This window comes from Epargyreus clarus, unplaced genomic scaffold (genome assembly GCF_041222505.1).
Source record: "Epargyreus clarus isolate Ecla_fem2 unplaced genomic scaffold, WU_Ecla_fem_2.2 ptg000012l, whole genome shotgun sequence".
Classification (NCBI taxonomy): Eukaryota; Metazoa; Arthropoda; class Insecta; order Lepidoptera; family Hesperiidae; genus Epargyreus; species Epargyreus clarus.
In genome coordinates, this window is record NW_027332220.1 from 6,974,379 (window position 1) to 6,995,774 (window position 21,396).

At 36.6% G+C, this 21,396-nt stretch overlaps 1 protein-coding gene across 1 annotated transcript in view; it reads left to right on the forward strand.

Moving 5' to 3' along the window:
* LOC140746243 (small G protein signaling modulator 2) overlaps nt 1-21,396 on the forward strand; it is a 78,888-nt gene that overhangs the window by 37,197 nt on the left and 20,295 nt on the right. Inside the window, exon 4 of the mRNA XM_073078309.1 lies at nt 7,039-7,202. Coding sequence (XP_072934410.1) covers nt 7,039-7,202 — 164 coding nt within the window. The remainder of the gene's footprint in view (nt 1-7,038; nt 7,203-21,396) is intronic.

The window sequence follows — 21,396 nt, forward strand, 5'->3', positions numbered from 1 at the left end:
ATCGATCAAAACCTAAGGCGTTAAGTTATGAAGAGTTCTTATGTTCTTCGTTTCATTTACTTATTGGTAACCCTTACTTATTCTAATATATTAAATTATAGAAAGATAAGTTAAGAATTAAGTACCTACTTAAAGATCTAGAAGGTGGTGGAATGCTTCATAGTTTGAATTCGGATACTCCAATGCCTCAACTACATACTTTTCTATTGAAAGCAGTGGTAAGCACTGCTTTGTTCTGGTTTGACGGGTGTGGTAAGAGAGTGATTTTTATGCGAGGCGTTGAAACTCAATTCTTACTTGTAGCGACACATCAGTGGTCGCTCTCAGGTAGGTTTCCAATTGTATCTGACTACAGTGGCTCATTTTTTACTTCTACCTACATTATGAATAAATGTGTGTAGGAATAGACATAATAGAAATGTGAGATCTTTTTTATTGCCAAGCTTTTTCTATAATATAGGAGTAGCAGACGAGCATACAGTCCACCTGATGGTAAGTGGCTATTGCCGCCCATGGACATCTGTAATCAACCCCAGATAGGTTTAGATATTCCCATTTGAGATCGGCCACAGATGCGCCGCTACCCCTGAGGACTAAGTTGGAACGCCTCGGAAAAGTCTGTCTCCCTTACCACACCATTCAAACCAGAACACAGCAGCGCCTAACATTGCTGTTATTAGGTAGAAATAGGTGTGGCGGTGGTGCCGCCGGAGTCGAACCACAAAGGGTTCTACCACCTTCAAAAGTTTTTGATTTAAAGAAGTAATTTGAACTGTAGGCACAAGTTTATTGGAATTTGTAAAAATTGGAAAACTTTCTTGATATATTGAGCTGTAATTCAGCTTAAATTAGGTACTTATTGGTAAGACATCAATTTTTCACCGCTCGGCGAGTTTACAACTTTGCCATTTTCCGAGCGTCAACTTCATGGACAACTTCTGGAAGTTTTCCTTTCTGCGTTCAATATTCCGATCAGTTTGAATTATGCTAAATATCCGTCTGCGAACGTGTTTTTATTTTTTATTTTGTAGATAGAAAAATATTCGCACACACACACCGATTTAAATCTTCGTGTGGTAAGGGAGACAGACTTTTCCGAGGCGTTCCAGCTTAGTCCTCAGGGGTAGCGGCGCATCTGTGGCCGACCTTAGGTAGGAATATCTAATCCTATCTGGGGTTCATTACAGATGTCCATGGGCGGCAGTAGCCACTTACCATCAGGTGGACTGCAGGCTCGTCTGCCACTCCTATATTATAAAAAAAAACTGCTGTTTTGGTTTGAAAAGTGTGGTAAGGTATGGCACTTATGCCAGAAGTTTTAAACTAGTGTTTACGGTTAGATGGGTTTTGAAGGTAGAATCTTCTGTGGTTCAACTCCAGCGGTATCACGGCCACGCCTCCTTCTGACTAATAACAACGGAGTTAAGCGCTGCTGTTGTGTTCTGGTAAGAAGGGTGTTTTCCGAGACCGAAGAGAGACCTAGTTTTCCGAGGCATTTCAGCTAGGTTCTCAGGAGTAGCGCAACTATGCTCGACGTTAGTTAGGTATCGTATCTTATCTGGGATTGATTATAGATGTCCATGGGCGGAAGTAGCCACTTATCATCAAGTGGAGTGTGCGCTCGTTTGCTACTCCTATATCATATAAAAACGTATCTATGACCGACCTCACTTAGGCTTCCAATATTTGAGGTTGCAGCCGTGGCCTTACCATCAGGTGGACTACATTATTGTGTGCTACTTCTATATTATTAAAAAAATCTCAGTACCTATAAAGTGTACCTGTAAACTGTTTGTATATTGATTTTTTATTACATCATGACCTTTTTCATATCTCTTACCTTTAGTATTGTTCGTAGTATGTACGATTTTTTTTATTATATAAGAGTAGCAGACGAGCATGCAGTCCACCTGATGATAAGTTGCTACTGCCGCCCATGGACAACTGTAGTCAACCCCACATAGGATTAGATATTCCTACCTGAGGGCGGCCACAGATGCGCCGCTACCCATGAGGACTAAGCTGGAACGCCTCGGAAAAGTCTGTCTCCCTTACCACACCCTTCAAAACAGAACGTAAAAATAGGTGTGGCGAAAAAATAATATCGCGGTGAAAGTGACAAATGAGATTTTCATGTGAGGGGTGTAGTGAAATAGTGTGATTGATGGATTTCTGAGCTATGAGGCTTATGTTATATCCCGTAAATAGTATACTATATAATACAAATTCATAATGTAGACAATAATAAAATATGCTACAAAGAGGCGTGGGAACAGAAATACTAGTAGAAGACTTTAAGGTTAGTTATTGGAGGTAAATTTAGTACGTTTCGATCGGATAGGTACCTTTACCATAATTGCTTTAAGTGCGGAGTACTTCTTCTATGTAATAAACCCCAGATAAGATCAGATTCTAACTGAGGTCGGCCACATATACGCCGCTACTCCTGAGCTAAGCTACTCGTAGAATGCCTCTGAAAATAATGTCTTCGTTCAAACCAGAACACAGCAGCGCTTAACGTTGTTGTTATTAGGCACAAATAGGTGTGGCGGTGGTGCCGCCGGAGTCGAACTACACAGGTTTCTGTCACTTTTAGTTCAACTTCAATTGCTCATTTCCTACTTCAGTTTAAAAGAATCTGGACCGGAAGCAGGATACACACAAACGTAAGTTAAACATTCAAAAAGCAATTAGATAAGGAATTTTCCCTCTTTACATTTCATAACTTCTGGATAACGATTCACCTTGAACTGATTTAATTTAATATCGAGTTTCAAAGTGCTTATTTGCGATTTCGCAAATAACTAGCGTTCAAAGGATCAGACGAGCTTTGAGCAACTTCTATATAACTTGAACGCGACTTTATTGAGACAAAGCTTTTAGTACGTGACGTCGAATGAATTGAAAACACTGAATGATAGATTCAATTAATACAGTCACACAGTGTCAGGAGTCGAGCCGTTAACCCACTACTGTCCTACTGCTCGGCACGAGTCTTTCAGAATGCCAGGTGGCCATAGTTCACCGCGCTGCCAAAGTGCGTGTTGGTAGACTTTACATACCTTTGAAAACTTTATTTTGAATTTTTAAAGATCTCTCGGGAAACTAGTTTTTTCTAACGATGTTTTTATTCACCGTGGAATCAAATAATCGTTTATTTCTTAGACGCACATAACTTCGGAAAAATCGGAGGTGTGTGCGTGGAATTTGAACCGGTACCCTCGATCCCTCGCGTTTCAACCCTTATTGATTAATTTGAGTATTCCACGCTTTACCTGTTAAACGGGAATTCTCAAATGTAGGTATGTCTATCATTTCAATAGTAAACAGTTTCGTTGCTTTGAGAATTTATTATTCCGTGAGAATTAATTTACAGCATTTATGATAATTAAAACAAAGGCAACAGTACCCTTATCAGGAGTTTTTACGTTTCGACAAATATGACTGTTTTGGTATTTATTTACGTATTGGCCCATACGATTTCCTAGTTCTGACACAATCCCCTAGGGGCGCTGATTGGAATTTGTATGGGCAAATACGTAAACAAATACCAAAACAGTCAAACATATTTGTCGAAACGTAAAAACTCCTGGTAAGGGTACTGTACTTAAGTGAATTATTTATTTCAATCTATATTTACGTAAATCGATATTTTTATTCAACTTCTAAATGTTCGTGGACGTAAAATGAAAAAAAACGGTATTAAGAAACGTTTCAATTGTTTTATTATTGTAATATTTCAATTTATTGTTTTGTGTTTATATAATATCTGGCTGGTAACATTTTGTGAGTTAGCATAAAAAAGAAGAATACGCGATTTGACGTTTGAATTGTATTTTGAGCGGGAATAGAAAAATTGGAATTGTATAGAAGAAATAGTTTTATATATTTTACAGTTATCTTAAAAGTCTTTAAAGTAAAGTATTTGCATTTCTATATAAGGATATTTATATGTATTTTTTCTTCTAGGAATACAAACAGGCATGATAGTTTTATTTATTTGCTACAGAAAAGCGTGGCCGGGTTTAGCAAGTTGAATATAAGTAGCAGTTTTAGTTTTATTATAATATTGTGTAGAACGGCAATGACTTATGAGTAGGTATGAGTATGAGTACCGTAATATGTCAGAAAATGCTGATAAATTCCCATGCTTGGGTCGTCAAGTCATAATAAATTCGGGTCGTGTGTGGCGTGCCTTGCGGACGGTCGTCTTTTCGTATTATCAATATTTAATGTGCCAGTATTTTCGTGTGCTCCCATTATTCTTAAGGAACTGGGTACATAGCCAATTACACTTGAAAGGTTACAATATTATCCCCTCTCCCCTAGAACCCTTTGTGGTTCGACTCCGGCGGCACCACCGCCACACCTAATAACAGCAGTGTTAAGCGCTGCTGTGTTCCGTTTTGAAGGGTGGGGTCAGGGAGACATACTTTTTCCGAGGCGTTCCATCTTAGTCCTCAGGGGTAGCAGCGCATCTGTGGCCGACCTCAGGTAGGAATATCTAACCCTATCTGGGATTGATCACAGATGTCTATGGGCGGCAGTAGCCACTTACCATTAGGTGGACTGCATACTCGTCTGTTACTCCCATATTATAAAAAAAATAAAAAATCTGTTTGGATCTCTTTACAAAAGCGGTCAAATCCAAGGGACGTTTTCCTGTCGCGCGTGGTAACGCTTGCATGCGTGTTCCATCTACACGCGTGGCATATCCATCTTGTTGTTACAAAACACTCGTACACGGGTCGTCCTTTGCGATATAATTTTTGTGTGCGACACGAGTACAAGTGACCACATTCCACACGCGTGGCAGGAATAAGGCTCTAAGGTTTCGCCTCTTGACCTTGACCATTTTATTTACGCTACGTATAAGCTTTAGGGAGACATTTTCGCATATTTGATGTAACATCTTTATCACTTAGCCACTGCTATAAACTTAAATATAATACATAGTGTAAAGTTTAGGTCAGAAAACTGGCTAAAAACAGTCATTTGTGGTTGGCGGCTGTCGCCATAGCTTTTAAGGACTTGTAGAACTAATAGAGTTGTTGGCGAAAACAAAAAGTAGAGCATAATCGCATACGGAGATACTATACTTACTTTTAATATTGACGCACGCAGTTCACCTGATGATAAATGCCGTCCATGAACATCTGTAATCAACACCGGATAAGAAAAATCCTACCTGAGGTTCAAAGCGGAACACATCAGCGATTAACATCGCTGTTAATAATAAGCAGATATACGTGTGGCCGTAATGCCGCCGGAGTCGGACTGCCTTCAAACTAGGTACATGAATTTGTATGAAAGCTACTTAAATAAAAGTACCTACAGTCTACATACATAAAATATTTTCACCTCTCTCGTAAGCCTGACAGTGAAGGCATTGTGTTATTATTCTTAGCTTTGTTACGTTACCGAGAGTAAAATTTCCGCTCATTGTATACAATTTCCAAGCGGTATTTTCCACAGAGCAGTCTGGGAAGTGTCTCCTTGGTTGGAGGTACTCGTAAAATCAATAGTTCTCAACATCACTAGTAAACTTGACATTGCTATCTATGCATGTATAGTGAGGAGGTGTCTATGTGATCATCATGCCATCTAAAGTTAATAGAAGATTTTAAAAAAATTGGAGTATTTTCCGATATAATATAATAGAGACAATATCTGTTATTATAATAAAAATAATTATATAAAAATATAAATTTATTTCAAAATGAGTTGTAACTACCTAAAGGGAACATAATATGGACGAAGTTAGTCATATTCAATCGTGGGTCGACGCCCAATCATGCACCTTTAATTTCTTGAAGTATTTTGTGTATTGAAAATTAATGATCACGTACTTAACGATGAAGGAAAACATCGAACTTACACGTCCTCGTTACCAACCTTTGTTACATACGTACAAAATAAATTATTCTCAAGGTGGTAGAACCCTTTGTGGTTCGAATCCGGCGGCACTACCGCCACACCTATTTCTGCCTAATAACAGCAGTGTTAGGCACTGTTGTGTTTCGGTTTTGAAGGGTGAGGTAAGGGAGACAGACTTTTCCGAGGCGTTCCAGCTTAGTCCTCAGGTAGCGGCGCATCTGTGGTCCACCTCAGGTAGGAATATCTAATCCTATCTAGGGTTGATTACAGATGTCCATGGGCGGCAGTAGCCACTTACCATCAGGTGGATTGCATGCTCGTCTGCTACTCCTATATTATAAAAAAATACAAAACAAAAATAAATTTACCATGTTAAAAGTTTATAAAAATCATTTCATATTAAGCTTTGGAGAATAATTAATGTAGGAAGCAGGAACAGGTGAGAAAGCAAAATAAAATATTAGTATCCGGATATTACAGGGTTTAATTAGCGCCGCCAACCTTATCCCGTGGTGTTTTATTTCCTAGAACCTTTTACGTTAATTAAAATTTCTACCTAGAAAATCCAAATACGTGGAAGTTTCGGTGTTTTGTTTCTTGTATCAATATTTAGCGTAGATTTTCAAGTTGATGTGAGGTAGTGGTGACGTAATTTTTTATAACAATTTTGTTTTATATTTTTTAGGAGTAAATTAGCAACCTACCTCCATATTCACCTATTTTCTCCTTATTTACACTTCAATTTTCTCCTAAGAAAAACAGCCTGCGACCTACGATTTGGTATGACTTCTAAAGTGTACCCTATGACTTATTAATAGTCCGCGCCAAACTGCTAGTCCGCTCTGAAGTTGTTGCAAGCAGGTGTAGTCATACAATTTGCTATGGCGACCCGATTCTTTATTCAGAGCGTACTAGCAGTTTTACGCGGACTATACCGTATACATTATGTCCTTAGTCTGTTATGTCCTTAGTATGTGTTATGTCCTTAGTATGTCTGTTAGTTAATTTGATTAAATAATAACATACCAACATATTATTATAAAGAAAGCTCCAAGAAAGAAATATGTACTTAAAGATTATACAGCAATACGTCATAATAAACATATGATAAAAAAATAGGACCAACAAAAAACATGTTTTTAAATATTAAACTTTTTTCAGCATTGCCCGGAAGCGGCGCTAGTGTCGGCTCGGGTGTTGGCAGCTGAAGGTGCGCCTGCCACTCGCTCGGCCTCAGGAGTGGAGAGGCGACCTTCGGTGCCCCGTCCGCCACTGAACAAGCGGGGCTCTGGCTCTCTGCTGTCACAAGCTCCTCCGCAATCCAGGTATGTTTACTAAATCCATATGACTTTTAATTTTAATGGCCTCTTTCACAATAAAGAAGATGGAAATTATCTTCCATATCAGTATTTTCTAAAAGTCCATTCTTCATCATCATTATCTTTTCTGGAAATCGGCCTTTAGACCAAAATGCGGATCGGCATCGTCTCCTAATTTTCCCCTGTAAAGAAGACATTTTGTAATAGATAATATGCAGCTCATCTCCTAAATATATTTCTTTTACTTACTACCTATAACATTTACATAATACTAACTGTATATATATATAAATCTTAAATATATATAACTCAAAGGTGACTGACGTAGTGATCTATCAACGCACAGCCCAAACCACTGGACGGATTCGGCTGAAATTTGGCATGCAGGTAGATGTTATGACGTAGGCATCCGCTAAGAAAGGATTTTGATCAATTCTACCCCCAAAGGGATAAAATAGGGGATGAAAGTTTGTATAAATCTTCTTAAGTAATTATATTACTTCGTAACGCGAGCGAAGCCGCGGGCAAAAGCTCGTTATAAATAGGCCTTGTCACCACTACACTGCATACTATTATGTGTCTCCTGTGACACCTATGTGTCTGGAAAATGTTATTTAATTAGAACAGACGAAACGTTTTCAAAGTTAACTTTAAAAAAAAAACATAGTAGCAACACGAGATGAACGCGTAAAAACAGCGTCATTTCCACTTTTTACGTGTTAATTAAATTCACCCTTTATCCGGTTGGAAAAAACCGCATCGTGTTGTAGTGCCTTTGGTACAAAGGGCCGCTAACAAATTGCTTCGTGCAGATATTTTTTCAGCTGAAACACGCTGAAATGTTGGTTTAGGAGAAATTTGGTGTTACAGTTGCCTCGCCCTTGGCTGGTAAATGTAGAGTATTTTTTTTAAATGTAAAGTATAGTTATGTATCTCTTGTTTAGGTGTACATAACAAATAGGTCTTTCTGTTAAGTGGGTAAAGAACACGTTTAAATGTCTTCTATCTTTATACTCTACATATGATGATTTTATCTAATTCTCTACATTCCGTTATAATATTTATCCTCTCATTATATTAAATGAAGTTTTACACTTCTTAGAAGATTTTAACGTTAAAGTCTCGTTTATATGACTAAACTGTATCCAAAATAAATACGAATAAGTAGGTATTTGTAACATGAATGACAAAAATTAGAAAACTATTATCTTATGTGTTACAAGAATTTGGAGCTCCAAAGCTGATAGTTATTTTGAAATCACAGATACACTTCCTGTTATCTTTATTCCTGCATGAAAATCGAAAATACCATATCCGCGGAAGAGCGAACTTAGGTGGAAGTGGAAACTCGTTTGTATATACAAATGTTATTTGAACGTAGCGAACATAAAATGTATCTTTACGAAATACGCTTACCAAAACTCCTTCAGAAATATTTTACATTTCGAGCGCTCGAAGATAAGTTTCGTGGGGATTTCCATGAGGAAATTTATCGGAGAAAATTAAATTGTCGTGGCGGCGTGACGGGCTTGGGAATCGCAATTTTAACGCCACGCCGACGTTTGGAACGACGATGGATTTGCCAATTAATACGATTCGTGATGCATGTTGGGTGTTTTAACTGGTCTTAAATAAGCAGGTATTTTAATCTGATAAATATGACAATATTGTCCCAAATGTGTTTTTGTTGATTGTGGCAGCCACCAGCACCAGCACTTTACTGATAGATTTTACACAAGGGTGGTGTGTCCCAGGACTCTGGTCCTGGGGTCTCCAAATGTCTACAAGTTCCCTTAAAGACATTTCAACAAAAGCCTCTTAAAATAAGTGTAAAAGGCCCTTCATAGCCGGCGAACTTTTGGTGACTCCTCTGGCGTTGCAAATACTTTTTCATCGTTATCGTCTCACCTTATTACTGAATAATTCTGATGCCATCAAAAACAATGCTTGTAAAAAGATCCAAGTCTCGCCATTCAATTCTTCTACCGTAAAAAGTCTTGAGATCTATGTAATACCAAGCCGGTAATGTATGCAGTCCCTACTTAAGGGACCTTCTGTCTTAAGGTATTATCTCACTATCTAACCTAACAACATCTCATGGGACCATACCAATATTAAAAATATTTTATGTTCTAAATAAATTAACGTGGCAATCGTACTGCAAGTCACATTGTGTTTTCATCTTATCATATCGCATCACACAAGTAACATTAGTACGATTGCCACGTCAATTTATTTAGAACATAAAATATTTTTAATATTGGTATGGTCCCATGAGATGTTGTTAGGTTAGATAGTGAGATAATACCTTAAGACAGAAGGTCCCTTAAGTAGGGACTGCATACATTACCGGCTTGGTATTACATAGATCTCAAGACTTTTTACGGTAGAAGAATTGAATGGCGAGACTTGGATCTTTTTACAAGCATTGTTTTTGATGGCATCTCATTCCTTTTTGTAGATATTTCTACTCTTTTCCTTTCCGGTACCTTCCACTAGTTGAATCTCAACAACAGATTTTTTAAAGGCAATTAAATTGTTTAGGTAGTCTTTGTAGTTATGTAAATAATCTTGCCATTCATCATCACTTTCATTCGAACATGACAATAAATTAAATCTAAAAAAGTTACTATCTTGACAACTGAAATTATGCCCGTTATCCTCAGGAAAAACATCTTCTAAAAACATCTCTACTGATTGTGATTTATTTATTTATTTATTGGGATTTAACGTGTCTTCGTATTAAATAATCGACATCCCTTACTTTCTTCTGAATATCCGACAAAAGTCATTGGTAATCTTTCACTGACTTCGTCGGACTCCGGTTTTTGATATAAACCACAGTATTTACTGCTCTTGCTCAAATTAGTTTCAATTTATAATAGACTTCTAACTTCTGAAATGAAATGAAATATTTATTTAATAATGATAACATTCGTTTTAGACTTCTCGCATATACAATAATAGTTCTGTTAGATGTTTCAACCACAACAATTTGTTTAGGGGTATATAGTATCGCCTTCTAATGTAGAATTCCATTTGTTGATAAGAAAATATTGAAAGCTCTATTACAAAATGTCGTCCCACCATCTGATCTCATACATTTGTTCGACTTGCTAGTTCCCTTTTCAACACTTTATATTTTTGACATTTCTTAAAGACTCACTCTTATGTTTTAGAAAATAAACATTCATCGTGTCATTCGAGAATAATAGTCGATAAATAATAACATGTACCTTGAACCGTTGAGTGAACTAGCTTCCATGGGACTACATAAATCTGTATGTACGATCTCCAGTATGTCGTTCGTTCGCGTTCAGAGGTTTGGAAATGGTTTCTCACTAGTCGTCATATCCGTCGGTAATGTTCACATTATCAAGACCAGTCATAATATTCTTTAAAATTCGCATATATTCCGGATTAATATGGGCTAGTCTTCTATGCCAATATTTATTTGACATTGTCAAATTACATATCGGTGATTTGACAAATTGTATATATACCATTTACGTTGTGGCCAGTTGCGATGATAATATCTATAGAGTTACTAATAGTGCAACCGTTTTTCAAGAAATTAACAGTAAATCCTTTTTCAGTAAGTTTACTCACCGCTAACAAATTCATACTTAAAATTTTTTATATTAAAAAGGTTTCTTATAATAATTTCCACGTTTTTTCCGGGTAGGTACTACCACAAAATAAAAACTAACAGAAGTCAATCTTCATACAAAGTGGGCTGGAGTAACGCACACGTAGACACCACTTACCGACTCGTTATCTCGGGGGGACTCGAGCGCATACGTGCGCGACTGTCAGTTCATTTCTGACACGCGTTTGTAACTGTTTTGTACAAGCAATGGAGCAAAAAAAATACCCTAATTGTGCAATGGACGGTTGTTTAAATTCAACGTTAAACTGTGGATTTTCGTTTTTTTATAGCTATCAATTATCAAGCCACTAGGAGCTGATATTTTTGGTGATCATGGCAAGAATATGTTATAAAGTGGATATCTAAGCTCGATTTATATAGCAGTTTCCTATTTCGAATCATTTGAAACGAACTTAACTAAATTTTTGTAATATTGCGTTGAAATGTTACGTACCTAATATTACGTAAGTTGAAAACATGATTTTTTGTTCGTATATATATTGGTTTGTCTTTAATGCCATTTGGTAGGTTTATGTCTAAAACGGATAGGGCAAAAGGAATTGTGTAATTAGGGTAATCCGTTTATAAGTTATTAGGAATTTTCTATTGTGAACATTGTAATTTTTTATGTGCTTACATATAAAAATTATTTTCATAGACATTTATTTATGCTCAATAAGGCCGAAATTTGCCTAAACACTTGTTTCCTTGGAAACAAACTTATTATTATTTTATAATGCGGTGACAGTTGCTCAACCTCACGACAGTTATTGTATTTTGTGTATGTTACCGTTAGATTGTAGAATACGTTAGCATACACATTAACTAGGCTTAAGATTAGCTAGAAAATATGCATATTAATTATGTAGTTAAAATTCGAAACATCTTTTCAGACTTGTTCTTAGGGCTAAAACACATGCCTTTTTACGACACGACAACGTATCGTGACATATAGCGACATCGTGCCGCAAAGCGATATTGTTTCGTGAAAATATACAATGTTTGTCGTAAATTCATGACACGACGACGCATCATGGCATGCACGGGTCGACGTCAAGGGGTGAAAATTGATACAATCTTCGTTTTGTACTTTAGGTAGTGGGCAAGCTATCTGCGTTTTAACTGATTTAGGCACATTAGCCGTAACATCTAGTTTTTTTCTCATGACATTTGTCAGAAATTCGGAATGTTTTTGATATTATATAACTTTTTAGGGTTCCATACCCAAAGGGTAAAAACGGAACCCTATTTCTAAGCTGTCCGTTTGTCTGTCTGACATAGAGCTCTATTTCTGGAACCTTAATAGATAGAAATTTAAAAATTTTACGGAATATGTATAATGGTGGCCGCTTTAACAATAAGTACTAAAAATAAAAAGAAAAACTTTCAAATAAAGGAGAGTTGCCATACAAGGACCTTCTTTTTCTTTATGAGGAGGAAATCTTCAAAAGGTACTCGACGACGTGGGAGTGACGCCGGGTTATGTGGGACTTTAGCCGCACTAAAATCCTCCGGTGGCCGTCCTCAACGTTTGTTGGAGAACTCCGGGATCTCCGACTGAACGTAACAGAAGTCCTTTAAGCGCGATGCCCCGATCGAGCTCTGCCCTGGGAGAACAGTTTTCGCTCCTCCTAAACTATCCGGTGTTCACGACGGTATCCGACTACACATACCGCCGTCTTTCCCGGGGACACTTATTGGACGGTTCGAGCTCCCTCTTGCCACTCCCAACTCCGGAAGCCCCCTTGTAGTTGCTTCTTACGACAGGCACGGGATATCGTAACCCTTTTTTAGTCCAGGAACTACAGAGACAAACATATAAGGACCTGCTATTTTTTAGCGTTTTTCATTTGAAATGTTCACAATGCATTATATGGCTGCTATAACATCAATTAGTATAAATAAAAATAAAATAAACAAATATTTTTGTGGTACGGAACCCTCAGTGTACGAGTTCGATTCGCACTTCACCCATTATTTGAATTGAATTTAAATTGAAGTTGGAATTGAAAACGTCTTTTGTCTCGAGGATAAAAACAATTGACGTCACCTATAATAGTAGGGGAGCCCAAGACGGGATTTCGAGAGTGACTCGAACGCGGCAGATTAAGATATGGGAGATACCTTACATCCTATAGAGTATCTTAAACTATCCACTTGAGGGGTTCAACCAGGGAAGTCCATCAGACTATTAATAAAAAATCGTATTATTTATAGTAGCTTAATTACATGCTGAAAACAATAAATTTATAATCTGATGGTTTGAGGGCGGCGTTAGGGAGTAATAAGGTTGCAAAAAATCTATACCTGGACATACTCGAGTGCGGTATTTTTTTTAATACAAAGGAAATAATGCTAGAAAATATGCACTATCTGATAGCGCCATTTATTAGCATGGATCCCTGGAAAGTAATAGTGTACAACAAACTAAAGGAAAAGGCAAATTTTATGGAAAATACATTATTCTTTATATATTCTCATTCTATTTTTTTTTTCAAATCGTCAGTATAAAAAACCCCTCCACTAAATCGTCACATGAAGGGTTATGATAAGTAAAACATCAGCTGGAATTTCCTGTATAATAATATTACGCCCTCGAGTGTGTCAAGATAACTTTTTTTTCCCATTTTCGAAGAGTCACAGTCTTTCGAATCGAATCGTCAGTCTTTCGAATGGGGGACTCATCTGGGGTAACTTCATATCCCCTTTGAAAATCTAATGTGCTGGTTACTTTTTTTTCCATTTTTACCTCTCGTATGGCTGTCCCCCTATGCAAACCAGCAGATAAACATATTTCCGGCATCAGAGATATATACTCTATCACTAACCTGCCGCGCCTTGAGTATGTCTGACTCTGCTTTTTACATTTTTCGAATCATCTAGAAACTATTCCCACGGTAAATCGAAAAATATCACACAACCTTTTCTTCACTCTAACGTGTAATCTACACAATCGTATACGTCCTATTGACGCTCGAGTTTCTACCCATTTAACATCATGGGCTCCCCTACTACTCGTACATTTCGCGGACAGAAACACAGATTCATTAACTGCAAATGTAACTTTGTAATCCTATATAACTTATATAGGATACAAAGTTATTTAATGTAGTTGGTGTATCTAGATAACTGGACAGAAATTGCAAAATATTTTAGTTTTTCCATGAGTTATATACTAAACACTAATTGTATTCTCAATTTCAACCTTCTATGTCTGCTGGAAGTGCCTTAAACTTTTGATGATCGGTCAGTCAGTCAGTGAGTGAGTGACAAAATTACGAACTTTAACTACTTGTAATTCTTAAACTACTGGTTCAAATTGAATGAAATTCGAAATGTACCGTGTCTATACAATGCTTGCTTGGCTCCTGAAAATTCAGGCTTCTAGCTTCATATACAACGAAGTTACAGGGGGTCAAAAATGGGCCGAATCGCTTCGGGAAAAGTATGGTACGGCCGTGCCGCTTCTTTTGGCTCGACTTGGCGGAGGCACTGCCGTGCCTCCAGAAACGTAATATCTTGAAATAAATCGTAAGTAATAAATAAGGAATGTCGAGATTAAGATTTCGTTTGAAAAAACTCCTGTTGAATTCCAAGGGCGAGATTTATTCCAATTATCTCCTTAATCTCGCTAAAATTAATATACATAAATATACTCGTAGATGATTCTTGGGTTATAAATAATGTCGTTATCTATGACACAGTTTCAACAACTTCCAGTCGTTTTTCTCACCTTGATCTAGTTTAAGGTTTTCGTTAATTAATGTAGTAATTTTAGAATTTGAATGTCAAGTTCATGAACATGTCACTGGAAGGTGACGGGTGTTACGCCAGCTAATTGCCAATTTCAGTAGCCAGCTATCTTTATAAATAGCTTGTATACGAAGTTAGCGCCTTCGTATACAATTTTCCGGTATTGCATCCATAATAAGCTTCGGTTGATCGTATTGTGCTGAAAATAGCCTATTTAAGAGTTATATAAGGTTTACTGAGCACAACGCATCTGAGACGTTGAAACGTGGGACGTTAGGCACTGTAATGTTTATTTTGGAACCTTTATTCATGAACGTGTAACCGGATTTTGTTCTGCTATGAAGGGTGTTCAAGTTATTTCCGTTCTAACTTAATCTTTATGCGTAGGAGTGACTACTTAGGGTTCATTTACATCATTAAGCGTGTTATTCGCGTCTTTCTGAACTGGAAAAGTTCTTGGCATCAACAGCAATGTTAAGCGCTGCTGATTTCTGGTTTGAAGGTTGCTCTATGGGAGACTTACTTTTCCGTGGCGTTCGAGCTTAGTCCTTCTATGACCGACCACACGTAGGAATTTAATCTTATTTGGAGTCGATTCCAGATGCCGATTCCGATTCCAGATGGGTGGCACAAGCGACTTAATATTAGGTGGATTGTATGGTTGTCTGCTGCACCTATTATATAAAAAAATCTACTGCAACTCAGCCGCGCAGACACGTGCCTGTCAAAATGGACTGTTGAGAACATAATATTATCTAATGGATTGGCCACTAACCTGTACCCTTACCATGAGTTTTTACGTTTTGACAGTGCCCCTAGCGGATTGTGTCAGAACTTGGAAATTGTATGGGCCAATACGTAAACAAATACCAAAACAGTCATATTTGTCAAAACGTAAAAACTCATGGTAAGGGTACTGCTCCCACTAACCCAAATTGCGTCATCGAGATGGAAACTATTCCAAATTAATTATCGGACACAACAGACACGTGCTCAGGTGTCACATAATATACGGCCCGATGAATAGAATATAAAGGGCTTTGTGATATTGGCGTATGAAGTAATAACAGTTCGTAGCGAAGCGCTGCTCCAATTTAAAGTTATATTACGCTGGCGCACTGCAACTGACTGGACACACAATAAATTGTATGGATTAATAGGTTTCCATTGTCACGCGGACTACGCTTGCAGGTACCTACAGCGATTCAATGTTATATTTTTATTACGTCACTTATTTATATATTTTTTCAAAGCCATAATCATCCATCAATATTTTTTTACTTATGGGCATAGATTAGTAAAGATTACTCACTCCTAACAATAAAATGTGATCAGTTTTGACAATTGAAAGTCACTGTCATCTATGTCTATCACATGTCTAGTTTTGAGATAATTTACCAATGAAAAATGAAACGATATCTCTCCGCACTTTTTCCTCGATTTCGTGTTTTTGCACCACTTAACTGCGCATGTCGGCATTGTTCTGCATAAATTACACCATGACAGCCATTAAATGGCTGACAGAATTGTCAGCCTGTGTTCGTCTTTGTCTGTTTTCATGGCACCCACGACTCAGGGAATCCTAGTGTGGACATGTGACTGTAGAAAATGTTAAATGTTGAGTAAGGAAGGAGAGTTATGTAATTTATTGACTAATAGTAGTACAATACTTATATTTTAATTAATGTTTACTTTGTCCTTTGAAAATGATACCTTTGAAAATTATACTTTATAGGTATAATTATTTAGTAGGGTATCGTTATAACATCGGAGAAAGTTAATTAACTTTTTAGTTGTTGCCTTTATGTTGAATAAATATATATTTTCAATCTCAACAGGACCTTGTGATTTCTTGATCAAATATTATTCGCATGGGACCCGCTCGAGTGTTCGAGAATACAATTTGATTTGTACGCTTGACAAAGTTTCAATCAAACATCATTTTGTCGGGCACTTAATAAATTTATAGAATGTCAAGATTTTATTTCACATCAAACACTCGTACATTGCGTTGGGAGGCAAACGTCGTGTATCTTTTGTAAATGATTTCAAAAAGGAGAAGCTTCTTAATTCGTTGGGAAGAGATGCTTGGTGCGTTTTGGATAATTCTTCTTTGGTTTAAAACGGTTTTTCTTTTGTGTAACTTTACTTTACAAAAGTACTGTTGGTACTTTTGTTTAAATTCCTCTTAATGGACAGATCTATTAGGGCAGGGCCTGATGGGATCTTGGAGAAAAAGAACTCTTCAATTTTATAAGCACATTTTGCTTAATTTGAACTGATGATGAAGACTAGAGATGGCTCCCGTTCTTACTGTCACAGTACGTTTTAATAATAATAGTAATAAAATAATGCTTGAAGTAAATGAAATGACTATAATGCGACGATTTTAGTCTTCAGAAGAGACAACGCAACTATAAACAAATCTCTCAATTTTGTTTGTAAAATGTCCCAATTTGCACTTGACCAGCTTCGCAATATAAAGCCATGGTCCAGGCTTAGCAACATAATCAACTCTTGGATAAATCTTGGAATCTTGGAACTACTAAACTAGTTAATTGTTGTTGTGTATATAGTTTCAACTGAAATTAACTTTTACCAAGTAATTAAACTAAACAATGGAGTGTTAACGCTTCATTAGTCGTCGAATTTTGTGAAGGGGCTGTGGTATTGCTAATAGAGTGGTATTTTTGTTACGTAAGAAGATTATGTAAGCAGATATACCTTTTTTTTCTTTTGTTCTCGAGGGGGAAACCTTCAAATGTTACCCGATGCCGTGGGAACGACACAGGGTTATGTGGGACTCTTACCGCACTAAAACCCCCCCTTCCTCGGCGCTGCGTAAAGGACTCCGGGATCTCCAAAGGAACGCAACCGGAGTCCTCTTAGCGCGTTGCCCCGTCAGATCTAGGTTTTAATCCAAAGCATACCTTCAGAATATTATCCAGTTCTTGTGACTTAAGATTTTATCATATTTTAAAGATGAAAAAAAAACATACTAATTACACTTGATACTGACAAAATTTCCATAATATTGGATTAATGTTATTTTCTAAATCAGAACCTTTTAATCTATGTATCTATTAATCGCTCACTCTAAGAATCACTTATAGCGTGACCAAAATTAAAGAACGATCTCTGAAATAATTCAGCAAAAAAATGTCCTGTTCCTGACTGAGAATTCAGATATGTTTTTTTTTAATATAGGAGTAGCAGACGAGCATGCAGTCCACCTGATGGTAAGTGGCTACTGCCGCCCATGGACATCTGTAAACAACCCCAGATAGGATTAGATATTCCTACCTGAGGTCGGCCATAGGTGCGCCGCTACCGCTGAGGCCTAAGCTGGAACGCCTCGGAAAAGTCTGTCTCCCTTACCACACCCTTCAAACCGGAACACAGCAGCGCCTAACACTGCTGTTATTAGGTAGAAATAGGTGTGGCGGTGGTGCCGCCGGAGTAGAACCACAAAGAGTTCTACCACCTTCAACACATTTGTACCTATAGTCCGATTCATAATAAGGTGTCCAAAATGTAAACAAAGAAATGTCACTGTCAAAATTAACAAGAAACAAAAACTTTAACAAACTCAACAAAAAACTAAAACTTTAACAAATATACACAATTTAACAAACGCGTTATGTAAACGAGAAAACATTCGAGTTCGATCACAATCACGAAAATGAATAATATCAACTACGAAACTTAAAAATGACGGCACAAGAAATGTTTTGGATTCCGATTGTGTTATGGTACAGGATCCCTAGTATAGTTTTCATCATTTATTAATAACAAGCTGATTTTTCGTGAGTAGCTTCGTTTCGACAAGACGCCCAACATTTTTCCTTACAGCAATGTTGGTAAATGGTAGCTTGATGGGGCAGCAAGGATAAAATATGTTGACCGGATGAATTCTAAAAATTTATTACTAACCAAATTTTTCTTAGTTAATTATCAAGATAATTATTTAAATAACGTGAAAAAATATTTGTCCTACAAAATATAAGGTTTTTATTAAGGCGTCCCCCCTCTCCAACATGTATCATAAACAAGGTCATGAAAAATAATTACTAACCAGCTGATTTTTTTTTTATTGGCTGTCTACCATTTACATAGTCTACCATGCACATTGTCCTACAAATTGCATGGTACGTCATCTCGGACCTACGCTGAAAAGATGTTAATTCCGCAGGATTATTTTTTTTATTAGTAACTGTAGGACAAAGGTATCACGTGATAGGATAATATAATTTTTATCTAAATAAAACAATGTCCTACAAAAAAAAGGGTAACTTTTATTAATCCTACAAGATTTGTAATTTAACTATAATATAATATAAATAAACTATAAAACTGGCGGACTGGAATAACGTACTTCGCAATTTGTAGGACAATGTGGGTAGTAAGCTGTGTAAATGTTAGACAGCTAATAAAAAAAAAATCAGCTGGTTAGTAATTATTTTTCATGACCTTGTTTATGATACATGTTGGAGAGGGGGGACGCCTTAAAAAAAACCTTATATTTTGTAGGACAAATATTTTTTCACGTTATTTAGATAATTGTCTCGATAATTAATAAAAAAAAAATTCGGTTAGTAATATTTTTTTTTTGATTCGTCAAATCAACATATTTCATCCCTATTATTTTAGTTATAAACCACAATCGAGAACTTTCGTACGAGAATTTGTTGGGCGTCTCATTGAAACGAAGCTATTCTGGAACACTCAGCTTGATACTAATTATTTTTACATTAAGTATTAGTACTACAACTTTTAAGTGTAGGTCCGAGATGACATACCATGTAATTTGTAGGACAATGTGCATGGTAGACTATGTAAATGGTAGACAGCCAATAAAAAAAAAATCAGCTGGTTAGTAATTATTTTTCATGGCCTTGTTTATGATACATGTTGGAGAGGGGGGACGCCTTAATAAAAACCTAATATTTTGTAGGACAAATATTTTTTCACGTTATTTAAATAATTATCTTGATAATTAACAAAGAAAAATTTGGTTAGTAATAAATTTTTAGAATTCGTCCGGTCAACATATTTTATCCTTGCTGCCCCATCAAGCTACCATTTACCAACATTGCTGTAAGGAAAAATGTTGGGCGTCTTGTCGAAACGAAGCTACTCACGAAAAATCAGCTTGTTATTAATAAATGATGAAAACTATACTAGGGATCCTGTACTATTACCATTATCACATTTTAATTTTCTACCAAAAACTTTGTTTTTTATTATTATTATTACTGTATGTAACGAAATTGAGGTGATATAAATATTAGAAAATGTGAATTAATCTTAATTTATTTAGATTACAATTTTATTATTGTTGTATTATATTAATATCGACAAAAATAAGAAACTACTACTTGAAACATATTTTTTGATAGGTCAACACCTTTGTTTACATTTCGGACACCTAATTATGAATCAGACTACACATTTGTAGTTAAGTAACTAACTTGATTGAGACGTAGCAATCATTAATGTAGTTTATCTGTTATCACGTGGTCATATACACTTCCCAGACTATGCGAAGCATACCTAAATGACCAGAGTAGTGGACAAAATTGGTTTGCACTTCGCATCTGTTATTTGTCATTCAAAGCATCCTATTACCTTTGTAAAAGAATTCCGTCAAATTTAAGTTGACCCGTCGGGGACTCTACACCTAAAGGCTCCTTCAGTGAGTAACTGAAAGGTCTGGGTCAATGTAAATTGGTAGACACTGGCAGGGCCGGATTTAAGGGAAGAGGGCCGGAGGGCAACAGGGGCGGAGGGCCCTGGGGCCTCCACAAAAGAGGGGCCTCCACAATAGAGACGTCGGATTTTTTTTTAATTCCGGCTAGTAAACATTAGTAAAAAAATATATATTTTCCTTTGATATTTTTTTCGCTGTTTTACCTTTATCTACAGTACTTTGTACAAACATGAATACTAGAAGAATCTACCTGCGTATCACAATAAAATATTTATTGAAAAACTCAACTGAAAAAATTGATCATTTTATTCGGAAAATAATTTGGGGCCAGGGGGCCTCCACTCAGACCTCTAAATCCGGCCCTGGACACTGGTAACAGTGGGATGAAAATTGAATTCCACGAGTCTTGTTTCAAGCGAGCACAAGGCGAGGGAGACAAAGGCTCTGGGCATCCGGGCATTTCTGTGGAAATGTATTAATTTAAACAAAGTTTTATTAAACAGACGCATTGTTTGTGCAAATTCATTTATTGTCCGTGTGGACAATACGTTTATAAGTCATTCGAAGTAGACATAGTTTTAGCTGCTAGGTAATTTGAAAAAAAAGTCAGAAATAGTTGTTTATGTTAGCGGAAACCCTATAAGGAATCTAGGTGTTAAAAGAAAACGATAAATCTCTCGATATCGTGAACAAACTTACCTTTCTTCATTTTCAGTTAGTTATTAAATTTTCACTTAGGTACATTACGTGTGAGCGAACATGTTTTTAATTTAAAGTGTTAAACTTGAATGGAAGCTTCCCCACACAAGTTGAACTCGTACTTGTTCGGTTTTTTCATATTACAGAACATTCGTACTAACTGCAGATTACAGTAATGACATAAACAATGACAGATGACAGCCTCAATGAAAACAATTTCAACATTAATGCTATAAACGTTGATAAATTAATTAAACGTTTGTCAGTAAATCCAACATAAGTTCTCGAAACTTAGTATGATGAACAAAGTCACGGATCTAAACTAGATGTAAAGTGTAATATCTCGTGCAACTTGTGAACAGAATCTTTATTGAGTTAAGCCAGCCGTA